The sequence below is a fragment of the Scomber japonicus genome, chromosome 16 (genome assembly GCF_027409825.1).
Source record: "Scomber japonicus isolate fScoJap1 chromosome 16, fScoJap1.pri, whole genome shotgun sequence".
Lineage (NCBI taxonomy): Eukaryota > Metazoa > Chordata > Actinopteri > Scombriformes > Scombridae > Scomber > Scomber japonicus.
The window spans coordinates 19,516,932-19,532,310 of record NC_070593.1 but is presented as its reverse complement, the minus strand read 5'-3'; the positions used below and the strand labels follow the sequence as shown (position 1 = coordinate 19,532,310).

Below are 15,379 nucleotides of genomic sequence, written 5' to 3'. Positions count from 1 at the left end.
GCTATGAAATAATAATAAAACATGTGGGCCACATTATCAAACACGTGCATAACAAATTCCCATCAACCTCAGCTGTACATTGTGTTTGTTGCCAATTAGAAATTGTTACCATGTTAACACTCTAAACAAAAATGGTGCACATGGTAATCATTATACTAGACGAATGGCAACAAGCATGTAAACACTGTGCTAATGTTAGCGTGTTGATATTAGCTCTAAGGACTGCTGTGCCCAAGTACAACCTCACAGAGCTGCTAATGTGGCTGTAGACGCTTAGCCTTTTTCATATTCTTGTTTCAAACATCACATCATTATAGTCTCGTGTATTAATTACAGTTGGTTATCTCTCTTACCCCCAACACTCTCTGGCTGTGCTTCCTGTCCTGCAGTTTGCTCCGCCCCTTCACTGGTCTCCATCTCTTTGGCCTTTGTTTTGGGTTTCTTCGCAACAGGCGGTGGCATCTTGACTCCCTTTGTTACAGAGGAAACATCTGGGTTTTTCTGTGAGGTTTCTGTCAATTCCACTGTAGGCTTGGTCTCTATCACTGCCTTGTTGTTGCTCTTAGAGAAGATAAAGCTGGCTGTGCTGGAGGGGGACTTTCGGGAGTCTACTGGTGATGTAGGTGAGTGCAGGCTGAGGCGAGATGCAGGGCTGTCTTTTGATCTGGCTGCTGTCCTCAGGCGGATGGCCTCCTGTAGGTTCATGGAAGGTGAGGTGGTCGTGGCAGGAGGAGACTTTTTGGGCATAGGTGAGAGGACTGTGGCTGAAGATGCGGTTGAGATCACAGCAGACTGGGACTTGGGCAGAGTTGGCTCTGATGGGATTGTGACAGGTGGAGAAGTGGATGTGGGAGATGTCATGATCAGAGATCGTCTTATGGGTTTCTGAGGAGCCTCACCACTGGCAGATGGACCTGGCACCTGATTGTTGGGCTGCTCAGTCATCATGGTGACCTCAGCCTGGGCATGTTCTTGAGCTTTGGGAGGCTCAGGGCTGCTATTGACAGACCGCAGCTTGACCATCTGAAGAAGGGAGGGCGTGACAATGGGAGTGGGTTCCTCTTGTACAACAGGGACAGAGAGCAGCTCTGGGCTTTGGTTTTCTGTACCTGCTGGGCTAGGCTCGATGCTGGCAAGATCCTGCGCAGGAAGAGGTGGAGGTGAAGAAATATTTGCAGATGGAGGAGGAGTGGTTTCAAGAGCTGGTGGGATGGAGGCTTCATGTGGTAATGAAAGGGAGGCCTCCTGGGTTGCTGGACCAACAGTGTTCTGGGATGTAACCTGAGACTGAGGGAGAAACTCTGAGGGAGGCGGAGGTGGAATACTCTGAGGGGGAGTGAGAATACTGGTACAGGAAACAGGGTTAGTTTCAGATTCAGATGAGATGCTCTCAAGGGGAACATCATTTTTTTGCTCTGTTGACTGGGGTTGTGACTGAAGGGAAGTCACAGGTTCAGTGGGCAGTGGAGGTGAAATACTTTGTGGTTGAGGAAGTTTGCTTTCAGGTGCTGCTTCTTCCAAAGTTTGAGGTACATTTTTTTGACAAGATGGAGGAGCAAATTCTTCAGCAGGCAAAACGGAGTCCTTGATAACCAGAGGAGGAGAGACCTCTTTAACTGGTGGAGGAGATACCACATTAACTAATGTGGGGGAGACACCCGTGACAGGAGGAGGAATGACTTGTACCAGGGGAGGAGAAGACTCTTTAGGCATCTCAGGAGAAACCTTTATGGGTGGTGGAGGAGATATATCTTTAGGTGGCACAGGAGAAACCTGTTTAGGTGGCAGAGGAGAGACTTCTTCAGGTGGTGGAGGAGAAACCTCTTTAGGTGGCAGAGGAGAGACTTCTTCAGGTGGTGGAGGAGAAACCTCTTTAGGTGGCAGAGGAGAGACTTCTTCAGGGGGCGGAGGAGAAACCTCTTTAAGTGGTAGAGGAGCAATTTCTTCAGGTGGTGGAGGAGAAAACTCTTTGGGTGGGGAAAAAATGACCTCTTTACTCGTGGGAGGAGAGACTTCTTTAACTGGTGGAGGGGGAGCTGTATAGGGTGGTGGAGGAGGGATATTAAGGGGTGGTGATGCAATCCCCTGGGATGAACTAGGCTTCAATGTTTCAACCTCTGTGGTCACATTAACACAATCTGTTTTCACAACTGGTACAACAGACGTAGTTGGGCAAGAGGAGTTAACCTGCTCACTGTGTACTGTACTAGGAATGGACTTCTCTGGTGGCACCTGCACAGCCATAACTAACCTTTCCTCATAAAATAACGGGGGAGGTGGGCATGGGAAATCTATGTCATCAGGCCCATTAAGCAATGGACCCGCTTGGTCTATTGCTGGAGGTGGTGGGGGCCAGGATGACTCAGGGGACACAACAGCTTGCACTGGAGGTGAAGAGGGAGATGGAGAAATGTGTACTAATGAAATGGTGGGTAATGTATCAGTGTTAGTCTTTCCTTCTGTTGCTTGTGTAGATGTCTTCTTTGCTTCTTCTTCCTTCATTGCTGCCAGCCTTTCTCCACGTTTCTCTACAGCCTTAGCTAACATGCCATTTAATTTCTCACTTACTCTTACTGTTTCATCTTTTTCTGTCACTTTGCTACTTCCTTTCAAATCATTCTGCTCAGCCAGTCTTTCATTGTTCTCTTTGAGAATCTCTACATTCAAAAACTCACTTTCTTGAACTTTCTTTGTTTTCACAGAGCCCTCTGCAGATGCAGAGGGAGACTGCCTTTGTTGTCGCCTGTCCTTAGGATTCTTCTTTATGATGGCGTAAGTGTTATCAGGTGCTGGGGGTCCCAGCAGCAACTCAAAGGTACGCTTATTGTGAGCCCATACCTCTGGGGGAGGAGGAGGAGGTGCATGTACTTTAGGTGGCGGAGGGATATTAAATAGCTCTTTCAACGCCTGTACAGAGGGGTTAACACTGACAGTGTCAAGTGAAGCATCAGCAGTGGATTTTGTGTCTTCAGAGGCCTGTGGCTCTGTGAGAGGGGATGGAGCTGAACCAGCAGGAGTGGATCCAGGAAATAACCTTTGAAGCTTGGCTAAAATGCCTCTCTTGTGCCTTGGAGATGAGCTGTGGGGCTGTTTAGAAAGCTGTGGGGATGTGCAATCTTGACTTGAGTAGCCACTGGACGGGGAGATCATTTTGCTTAGCTTATTCTCCTGAAGTGGTTCCTGCTTCTCTTTTGTAGCATCTTTAGATTCTTCTACTTTTGCAGCTTTTTCTGTCTTCACTGCCTGCAGCTGGGATTTAAATGGACTGAATGACCCAGAGCCTGTAGAGTCATCCAGAGAGCTAGTGTCAGCATTGTAGTCTGGACTGTCCATGATCCTCAAAGACAAAGGAGAAGGTCCAGGTTTGTTTTTTTCATTTTCCTCACCTGAGACGTTATGGAGAGAGGATTCCCCTGAATTGGTCCTAACTTCTGCCAGATCCCGTGAGCGTCGCTTCAGCTTATTGTGAAGGGAATAGGAGCGGTTTGGAGGAGGAGGAGCCCGCTTGGGCTTCATGACAGAGAGGCTACGCACAAAGGGCCCCTCATTTTTAGCCTTGTCTCCCTTACTAATGAGCTTGCCATTGGAGGTGCATGTTGAAGCCTTGCTGATGGAGGAGCGAACACTGACTTTGTCTTCCTTACCAGAAGCATCTCCATCTTGCGACCTCTTCTGTCTAGGGGTGCTGCTGCTGGAGATGGTTGATGAGTCAGATACCAAGGTCTCTGAGGACTCAGAGTTGCTCCAACAAGAGCTATCAGACAGATGGGAGGCATTGTATTGAGAAGCGGAGGTGATGTTCGAGGATCTCGAGGAAGTTGATCTGGTGGAAGCACGGGAGGGAGCCGGGCTGGACAGCAGCAGGCTGGTCTTGCTGACAGTGCGGACGCTGCTGCGGCTCCGCCCACGACTGATTTCCACCACCTCGATGGAGGGTGGCAACACAGCATTGGGAATGATTTTGGACATGTAAGCAGCCTGGGGAGACATTGACATGACGGGGCTGGGTGGCTCCTGCTGGAGGCTGTTGGCAGTAGTCATCCAGGGAACAGCCAGGGACCGAGGCCTCTGCCCACCTGACAAGTCAGGGCCCAAGCGATGCAGCAGGGCCAAGTCATCCTTATGACTAGCATGGGTGGCACAAAGCTGCTCATCTTGGTGTTTTCTGATGGGCTGGATGACTTTTGTAACCCGAAAGCTGGGACTGGCTTCTTTTTGGGACTCTGCTGCCAGCTGTGGCTCATCAATGGTCATGCTGTCATCAGTCTCACCATTAAAAAGCTGTTCCTCTTCTAACTTCGAAGACGCTGTCCAGCCCACTCTGTCCAGACCTGATGGAAGATAAAAGGATGAATTAATACAACTTCATATTAAAAGTTAAGGGAATGGACTTGTAATGGACACTGTGTAGGGTTACAGGGGTAAAACAATCACATTAAGACAAAAATGTAACAATAGAAGACATTAACTAATTTGATACCATTATATTTTTGAATATAGAATGTTCTCCAGTCATATAATTGAATCCACAAACAGATTTCTTTTGTAAGTCATACACTTAAAAGATAAGCTACATACCCAGCTCTCTCTGGACATGCTGTGGGATACCCCCAACAGTCTTCCTGTGTCGTCTTCTTGTCTTGGCCTTTTCTGACTTTTTCCCAGAGTTTAAGGGCCTGAATGTTGATCCTTGGGAAACACAGACAGTGGAGAAATTATGATATTAGCTACAAACACAATCCTGTCATGAATCCTTAAAACGCCAAAATTGTAACTAAATCCAAACCTGTTCATATCAGTAAGTTTATGTGTGTACATCACCAGATGTTCCATAATGACCAAGAGTGGATATGAACAGCGTTTTGCTTGTGATGAAGTTACCTTGCCTGGTGAGTCCAGAGCGGGAGGATCTTGTGGACACAGATGATTGTACTGAGACAACCGAAGATGTATCAGCAACAGTGCTGTCTGTCATAAACCCTTCACCATCACCTTCTGTTTGGACTGTCATTGCGGACTGGCAGAAGCAGAAATACAATTATCTGTTAATCCCTTTGGAAGGAAAAAAAATAACCGAACTGTGCATTTGTAGTGTGTGCAAACAGCAATTCTGGGTGTGATGTGTCACTTACAACTGTGCTTTCGTTATCTTGGTACACCACTCCATTATTGGTTTCTGCAAAGAGAGCAATATTTAACTCTGTGCAGATTTACAATGCCATTTAAAATTCTTAGTCGTGTTTATACCCTCAGGTACACACCCTCTTAAAAAAACAATCAGCAGACAGTTATCAACATGTTGGCACAGGACACCTCTAATTTAGTGCTGAGCTGTAAGATTGCATCACTTGTGTTTTGTACCTTCTTGCTGCATCATTTTCAATCCTTCCAGGGCCTCCGTGTGGAGGTCCTCCAAGTACTTTGGCCTGCTGGCCTCAATGAACACGTTCTCCTGCAGCAATGGGGGTGCAGGGGTCTTGTCATCATCATCTCGCTTTGGGACGGCTTGAAGTAGAGAGAGAGGGGAGAGGGGATCAGCATGGATCAACTCTACTTTAACAGTAGATAAAGAAGCCATATGGACAGGGCAAGAGCATTCAGGTCTCTGCTGGACACATTTAAGCCTAGAAACAATAAATACTGTTTCAGAGTTAATAAGATGTATAAATAAAAACAAACTGAAGGGTTGAAACCCCAGGATTAAACGCTGGTGAGTTTGACAACAACTTCTAAGAAGGGGTTATATAAAAACCCAGAAATGTTTGCTCAGTTTTACCCATTTTACCAACCAACAGTGAGAAGGAAATTAATACAACTGGTATCACTTCTACTTGCAATGCAGGGCTAGACTAGAGTTAGAACTGCATCAATTCTATCTGTAGTAAATAACTATATTTTTAAAAACCATAGTATCATGCCATAACCATTGGCACCAGCCAAAAAAATAGAGATACAAATTACACTCAGTCACATGAACTTTAAACCTGAAAAACCTCTTCTAATGCCTTACACAGTGAAGTGGATTTACTGGTTTCAATATTGCTGTGTACTTAGAACATGCAAAACTCAGAATGAATTACTGCATACTGACTAAATTTAAAAAGAAAACATAATCATTTCAAATAGGAAACTCAATAAAACCCTGATAAAAATCAACAAAAAGAGTAGCTGGCTACATTTTTTGTGGACAGCTGACCACCTGACATGTGATGCAACTGTGTAATACAGGTTGTGTCCTCACATTTCCAGGCCACAGTGTGGGATCATTGGGCTAACAACCTGCAAAGACACATTTATGTAACAGTGGCAGTTGCTCTACATTTAGACACCTACTGTTCTCTAGTCCACACTGTCGCAGTAAGACCATGCTGGAATTAGCCTTGACAGCCATGTGCTCAGTGATCGCTACTAATTATTACCACTGTCGCTTCTGTAACAGTATTAGAAGTGCTCCAGTATAGAAAATCCCAATAATCAATTATCTATAAATGTGCAAAATTCAAATTATATTTTATTTCCCTGCCATTTAGAACAGGTGTAATATGAATCACAGCACAATCTGCATCAGCAGAGTAAACATTACAAGCTGACAAGCTAACCCTTTTTTTGTTTGTTTTTTTCATAGTCTACACTTAAATTACTTTACTGCTTGTCTTAGGAGAGCCAGTTGACCCAGCCTGTCCTGGTCACACTTGAATAGCAAATACATTTCAACAATCAGGACAGGTGTAATTGGTTTGAGTCATAAACCAATCAGGTCTGTTGATTGTTACAATCAGTAGACATTTACTGCTTTCACTCACCTTTCTTTTTGAAGACTGCTGGAAAGCAGTAGAAATTAGTATTGAGGTCATTAGTCAGAAGCACCACCATGACTTCGCTTATATCTCTTCAAATAATCCAAAAGTGCACCAAAAACTATGACAAAGATGTTTTAAAGGAAGTGGAAGAAAATCAAAGTCTTGTCAGATCTACAGATACCGTTTATCAGTTTGCCATCAGTTTCAAAAAAAGAAGATGAAGAAAGGATGATCTTGATTGTTTTTTAGATGAAGTTGTTTTTGTCAGTTCAGGTCCATGCGGAGAGGAGAAGTTCTCAACAGCCAATACACAATCAGAGCTCAGACACTAATCCTCTGCAGCCTAATTCCTGCCATCCCTCTTGTTCCCCATCTGCAAATACGCTTGCTCTGGGATTGGTCAGTCAGCACACAGATCAAACTGAGATCATGCATATAAACACAGAAAGGAGAAAGCTGTTGTCAAGGATTTCAGGGCATCAGGGTGGCTCCCTCTTGAGCCGCAGCTTGAGTTGTGTTCATAACTACTATAATACTTTGTTACATCCTGTGGCATTATCACTATAGAAATCCAACATAACAAATGTTTTACTTCCTCACATTCATTTATTAAGAGATATCTAGTTTTATCATGTAGCCACAAGGGGGAGTAAGTGAATTGAACTAATTCATTCCTTATACAAGATTAAAAACATGTTTAAAAAGAGGCCTGCAGCTCCACACAGCACATGGTCACACATGTGAAATATGTTCCCTATTGTTTCTAGCAGCAGTACGTTAGGATTGTAATGTGTTAAGAATACAGACAACAACAGGGGGTTAATTTCTCAATTCACTGAGAACTGAAAACTAGAAATGTATTTTCTGAACTATAAAAGCATCAAACTTTTATTAAACTTGTTCTTGAGTCAAATTTCTGATGTTGGGACAAATACTTTGTTGTAACTATGTCTTTTCCTTTTCACTTTCTATTTAGGACACCTCAAGCTCATCTGCACTGAAAGGGTTTTATTCACTTCCTGGTGTGCTGAGCAGACATGACATGGAATGTATGACATCTGAACAAGTGGAAAACATTCCCATGGTTGTGATCCTACTGAGTGACTCAAACGAAAGCGGTTTACAAGGAAAAAAGCAGAAATTAATCGCATGTGTTACCAGTACCTAGTAACGCATATAAATACTGTAGATCACAACTAAAGTGGATAGCTCTGTTTGTAGATAAACAGAAAGTTGATATGTGTGTGTAGGGTAAATTCAGTCTAGGACAACACTAACAGTATCTAGTTACCATGACTGAATACTCCTTACTGGAGAGGCATGGAGTGGTGTATGGGACACAGCTACACGTTAATGAGGGGCTCAAATTATCACTGGTTCTGTGATCACATTGTAATTGTGTCCATATTAATCACTGACATACTAAAGACGGCATCTGTCACTGTTGGATTGCTGGCGACATTAACGGGCTGGAAGTGATTATGTATGAACCCCAAACTGATGTTTACATCTCGGATCTGGGTAAACACACTAAATCTAATGATTCTGTGTGACCAATTCAAGTTGCAGCCCCCAGAGAGGAAAAACAATGTGTTGAAATCCTCTTGAGGAATTATGCTTACATTTGATCAGATTAGTTGTAAATAATAGTGGCTTTAAAGGAGAACGTATTAAATGAGTAAACAGCTGTTGGCAAGTTTTGTTTTGATAAAATATGGATTTTCTGGAACTAGACAGAGACAGAAGAAAACATGTTTGTAAAGAGCCAAACGGACAGCAGTGAGGAGTGTTTGTTATTTGCAACCATGGAGATACTAAGTAACTTGAAGCTATGACTACCCATTTTAGATGAGCAATACTGTTCTGTGATTGATTAAGATGTTAAAAAAGAGAGACAGAGAAATTACCCAGGAGGTATCAGAGCAGAAATCTAAGCTTAAAAGAAAGACAGAGTCACCACTGACATGTATAGGAGTCGTAAATTGAGATCAGCGGTCTCCAACTACCTTCCTTGGAGCCAGATCTGGCCCATAAGACAAGAAGAGCTATCACGTGTTTGAATTTATTGTTGAATCTAGCCCATTGTGGTTTTTCACCCATTTAGATTTTTACTTTAATCATTTTTTCTATCAAGGCCACAAATCAGAGTATACATTTTGGCTTTTTATCTCATATTTGACTTTAACTAGTTGTGACTAACTGTGCAACCAGTCTACATTAACACTGACCACAGCACATCTTACACCAGGACTGCAGCCAGGATGGAAAAATATCTTAGTTTAGTTCAGTATAAAGAAACACTGGAATCAGACTACAAAACACCAAAGTGTGTACCTCAATTTTAATTGTAGAAAGTTAACCCCCAGATGCATATACCCACTCGATTTACCTGTTAGCCTGTTGAATAGGTGTAATCAGCACACGTCTATGTGCTAATAGAGGCCTACTAACCCTACTAGTCACCCTAGTATCACCCACTATCACCCATTTATTTCAGTGAGCCAGTGTTGGTGCAGCCCAGCAGGTGCAGAAAGCTTATTATCAGGCATGTGACTGTCACATGACTGTCAAGTTTATCTGAAAAAACAAACAAAACTGCAGACATTCCTTTTATTCTCATTGGAAAGTGCAATATTTTAACAGAATTTTGGCATTACAATTTGTTTTGATGACACTTCTGGCAGAATTTGAATTTTCAGTGTACGTATAAGATGCTTAGTTTGCCATTTAGTATGAAGACTTTTTCAGATTAAGATGAACTGAATTTGTTCAGAGTTTGAAGCTTTGCAATTGGCTGAATGAAATTATTTTCCTCACTGTCACTGTGTTCAAGTTTTCTTTTAATTATATTTTAAAGATTTCTCAACAAAAAAAAGTCCTTGCGAAGTCGATAGGTCTCCTTGTATTCTGAGAAATAAAAGTTGTATTTGCCAAAACGGAAACTGGAAGAACCACAAACCCAAAACCCCATTTCTAGAATACTAGCTAAAATATCTGATATAAACCAACATCTTTACTTTCCTTCATATAGATCACTGCACTGTAATTACTAGATAGGCTGTAGATATTTGATATATTCAGTAGATATATCTTTTGATGACCCTGTTTTACAACCCTACTTTGCAAACCGGAAGAACTACAACTGTGGTACTGATTTGTATCAGGCTGCATGGCACAGCTCTATGGCATTGTAATTTAAAATTTTAAAATAGAATTTTTTTTTCTCCATAGAATTGGAAGTTGTAAATACTGAATCAGTCAGTATTTCAAAGTAGGAGCTGTGTAGAATCTTCATACGGACATATTTTACTCGCCAGGTCGGGACTTTCCAACAATGTATTTGGTTTAGCTCCACAACTAAGTTTTAATTTGCTCATTTCCTTGACACAAGCCATCACAGGTCTTTGTGTGCAAGCATTCAAAGTATGTGTCTTGGTGTTTGCTCCCAAAAACACACAGAAAAACACAGAAGAATAAAAATAGACAAAAGTATGATAACAATAACACTACTACTACTAATAATAATAATAATAAAGTTCAATTTTAAATAAATTGAAATTTTAAAATTGAATAGTTATTAAATGGTATATAAAACTCTAAATTAAATATTAATTATTACAGCAATTAAATGTGACATGTGCATAAATAAATAAATGATGTAACAGTGAAGGCTGAATGCATTGCACTGCATAAAGTCCAGAAAGTCCAGTTTGACAACCCCATCTTCATCCTGTTTATATGGCCATGGGACGAAGATTTGACACACTGACACACACACACACACACACACACACACACACACACTATACAAAATATTGCACTTTCCACTGAGAATAGAAGCAATGTCAGCCATTTTGTTTGTTTTCACAGAGAAACGTGACAGTCACATGCTTAATAACAAGCTGTCTGTGCCTACTGGGCTCCACCAACACTGGCTCATTGAAATAAATGGGTAGTAACAGTCTCCTGAACCTACTAGTAGGTTAAGTAGGTCCCTACTACCTCATACATCATATATTTGAGACAGATGTGGGATGACAACCCCTATTCAATAGGCTGATAACAATCAAATCAGGTGCAATATCCCACACACACCTCATGTCCCTGCCCTAACTTGCCCCTCTCTTTTGTTTTGCAGCACCAGGCAGACAGCCATGCAGAAACATTCTCTCCAGCTCTGAGGGTGCTGTCTGCCAGGTGCTTAAGCCTCTCTAATCAGCACAAAACCAACTGAACACACTGCAATGACAGTGGGAAAGAGCTGCCGGCTCGCTGTGTCTCTGTGAGTCCAAGTACATGTACAGTCAACATAGTGTGGCCATGCATCCTGGTCAAAGCTTGTGTGCTCCATTGACTATTTTCACACTCTTGCATTTTAATTAATCAAACATCAACATCAAAGCTGAGCAAAAAAGGAAGGAAGAAATGTTGATTACAATCCAGGTCATAGACATAGACCTGCATCAACTGGCCCGCAGGGTTACACTCTAATTCACTGTAAGACAACACAATCTGTATGCCAGCAGATCAGTATGCATCAGACACATCCACAAATATCTCCAGGATGCACACAAATAAATGTATGTCAGGATTGTCATTGTTGGCACCAGAGTCATTATACTAACGTATGTCCTGAATATTAAATCAACAACTTGTATCTGTCATTTCAAACTCAAAAGACATCAGTACCAGCTTCAGAGGGGATATGGCCCTCTGGACAGACCATAAGCAACAAATCAAATCCCATTTAAAAGCTGTGCAGGAGTATTCAGTGCTGCTAGTGTCTGTTTAATGTAAGCACAACTTTGCTACAGGTGTTTACTGTCTGTTATTACAGACAATACAACTGTGTTTTGTGTGATCTAACTGGTCATCTAACACTTTGAACTTGTCCAGAGTTTTTTTTATTTGGACATAAACCAAAGACATCTCCATCAGCCTGAGCTATGTTTAGTGGTTATCAGCATGCTAACACACTGTAGTAAAATGGCGACCAGAGAAAACATACCTGATAAAAAAAAGCATGTTAACATTGTCATTAGTGGCTTTTTAGCATTATGACATTTAACTCAAAGCCCCTCTGTGCTTTAGTACCTCTCACAATGATGCTAGTGTGGCTGTAGACTCTTCTTTAGCATTAATTCTACACTTTTTGAATAAATGAAATGATAGATCACCATCCTAATGCCTCTGGGCACTAAAGCAGAAAGTTGGGCTGATTTAAAGTTCCTCTAATATATACAAGGGGAGCTTATCACTGCATGCTCCAGTCCTTGAATACAGAAAGTACAGTGTGTTCTGGGACAGGAAAACTACATTAACAACAAGCACTGTGACCACCACCTTTGTTACTGAAAGTTCCTTTGGAGTACAAACGTGTCTTATGCAATATATATATATATATTGTTGTATATATAATATCCTGTTGCTCCAAAGTTAGCATTGTTTGACTACAGAAGTACTGACTGGTGACTCACGAAACTTTCCAAGCACATATTTATCAGTCTTTCTGTAGACTTGCCGCAGTGTGTTGGCAAACATTTTCCTTTCGTGACAATAGTCTGTGCAGTTGGTGCAAAGCCACTGTAACATATCTGCATATCTTGACAATGAAACAATGTATGATTTCATAAGTTGTTGCTTCTGGCCGTCCTGTTTGGTGTCAGCGTTAACAAACCTAACATTAGAAGATTGCAAAGAAGAAAAAGGAACTTGATGATATGAAACTGGAACACATTATTCAAATGGGACCAGAGGGCAAACTGGCACTTAGTAAAACCTCTCTTACAGTTTGAATGACCTGAATATGATCTCCTCTGCCATTTGGGCGTGGTGACTCTTCACCTATTGAAACAAAATTCTCCTAAATGCCCATAAAACCCTGTTATTATAAACAAGCATTTGTGTAACTACTTAATATACAATTCTCAACTATAAAAAATCCCATGATCTTGATTCTTACCCTCACAAAACACACAGCAGTCTGTACCTGCATTTATTATGTACATGCTTGTGAGAGTTTTCAGCCTGAACCCATCTTTTAGATCATTTACATGTAAAATGACAAAGCTCGCAATCATCTCCTCAATACCCCAAACATGTACCTCATCCTTTACATCCTTCTCCATAAAGGCCTTCTAATTCACAAAAAAAGAATAAGATAGAATCAACATTGTGATTTTCATGTAAAGGCAAAATAATGAGGTCATCTCTCAGAGGAATAATCCTCCCTGCGGTGGTGTATAAAAAGGCAGTTGATTACTTCCCGCCATGAGAACAAGAAAGTGAAACTCTATTTTTATTGTCGTTTTTCTCAAACCTGTTCTCCTGCCCTTCATTGTTGTTGTGTCATCATCACAACATAATGACAATAAGACATCTTCCCACAAAACTAAAGAGTTTTTACAGTATTAAAGGTCATTTTTAACTACTTTTAGCAGCAATATATTTACAATTCATTAGGTTCACTTGTTAAAAGAACCACAACCAATATTTTCGGCCTCAGAAACTGGTTATAGGTTGTTGAAAAAATAACTACACTTCCAATAAGCCCCAAAGTTCCTTTGTAAAGGATGCTGTAACTTGTACCTCGTACCCCTTCATGCTGGTACTGAGATTTTTATTTTCTTTCACCTTCCTAAATTTGGCTAAATTGTTGTAAGTTATTTTTATCTCCCATCCCAAAGTGAAAAACTTGCCATAAAAACTCACCTCCTTCCTTTCTATGCTACAGTGCATTCTGCCTTTGGGCCTTGATTGCAATCGAGCAGATTTGATACTAAAACTAACCTGGTGATGAACCTGATGAAACTTGCATCTGTAACACGTAGCCCCTCTAACCGACAGGGCTTTACACCACATGATACATAGACAGAAAGTACATAAATCAACAGATACACACACACTTATTAACAATCCTGCATATCTGTGACAAAATATTCAACAAAGGTGACTCATATGATCTGAACCTGGCATGCATGCCAAAAACACACTCACACATACAAAGGGCTCCCTATCTTCCTCAAAGAAATATATTCATAATGCTCAGGAATTTGAGGAATCTCAGAGGGAGTGTTTCGAGCAAACAGGTGACCTTTCTGAAGGTACCTTGTTAGGACTGCATGACCTAATCAGTCTTCCTTTCCCCTTATTTCCATTTAACACAGGATCACGCAAACTGAAAGTACAGCAAGGACATAAGCTACTGTCAGACAGTTACGCAAAGGCTCATGTTAACTGCTAATGGTATGAGATCCATGAAACTAAATCAACATGTAAAGACAAGATTACCTCTGTTGTTTTCGCTCACAATATCGCCATTATCAGAGACAACAATACACAGTTAGTAGGACAGTGGGTCCATAAGGCCAGAGTTTATCGCTACAAAGCTGCTACAGTGCAGCTTTCCTTCTGGTCAAACTCCATAAGCCTTGTTTACAAAATTAGTACAAAACTAGCAAAGAGCAAAGGTTATGGTAAATCTATACAGGGTTTAGATGCAGAATCCAGATGTCATTCCTAAATGAAATTGAAAAGACACCACATGAAGAGATTCAATTATTTTATGTGTTATTAGCAGTGAACTGTGTTTGTATTATCATATGATTGAAGACCTATCATATCAATTTGTGTGTATATTTGTGAGGGTTATTACTATTCGACAACTACAACTGATAACAAAACAATACTTGATTATCTTTGGTTATTATGAAAACTAGTGTGACCGATATATCGGTCAGCCAATATTATAAGCTGTTATTAGCCTATCACACATACATCGGTATTGGTGTATATGTTGTCTGATATGTGCCAATACTTTTTATTTTTGTAAGTTATGAAGGCAGCATTTTATGTATATTTGATCCTTTTTCTTATTTCAAGTTAAATATATATAAAAATATAAGGTTGTTTTGTTGTGTTTTTATTTATTTATAGTTATTTATAATTACTAAATTTGCAGCGAAGTTTACTGTTTCAGACCACTGATGCCATTTTATACAATAAAGTTTATTGTTAAGGTGTAAAATATCATGCCTCCACAGATGATTGATAATCACATGTGAGGGATCATTCACCGCAAAAAAATGTTGTTTATGTTTATAGTCTTTATATTATTAGCTGATATATCGCAAATTAGAATTTATTTTTACTCCCTTAAATCTGTATTGGTTGGGCCCTAATGAAAATGGCTCACAACTAATAATCTCCTTCTAGCTGCTGACTCAGATAACTGCTCTGTCCTTGTGCTCCTAGATCTAACATTTCCTGAAATGTCTGCTAAAAAGCAAGAAATGTTCTGGTGCTCTGATAATGACAGAATGGACTGGTTGTTCAACTTTAATGTCTTTAAGTTTGTCATGTATCTGAAGCCTGGAAAAAGCATCTAAATGTTTAATTGCTCTAATGTCTGTTATCTGGTTTTCATTTATTATTATTTGTTCTTTTCTTTTTTTTGTTTTGGTGTCTTGTAAGCCCATTTGGGCTGGGCACTTCTGGTGCATGACACATTAATAAAAAAATCTGTCAATCAATCAAATCTAACTGCAGTAGATAATTTAATTCTTATTCACAGGTTAAAT

The 15,379-nt window shown here is 40.7% G+C and overlaps 1 protein-coding gene across 1 annotated transcript in view; it reads right to left on the bottom strand.

The window, feature by feature from the left end:
- LOC128375239 (uncharacterized protein KIAA1522 homolog) overlaps positions 1–15,379 on the bottom strand; it is a 28,156-nt gene that overhangs the window by 1,028 nt on the left and 11,749 nt on the right. Inside the window, exons 3-7 of the mRNA XM_053335535.1 lie at positions 5,362–5,505; positions 5,133–5,176; positions 4,882–5,017; positions 4,579–4,689; positions 354–4,331 (exon numbers count right to left, since the gene is read on the bottom strand). Of these exons, the coding sequence (XP_053191510.1) occupies positions 354–4,331; positions 4,579–4,689; positions 4,882–5,017; positions 5,133–5,176; positions 5,362–5,505 (4,413 nt within the window). The remainder of the gene's footprint in view (positions 1–353; positions 4,332–4,578; positions 4,690–4,881; positions 5,018–5,132; positions 5,177–5,361; positions 5,506–15,379) is intronic.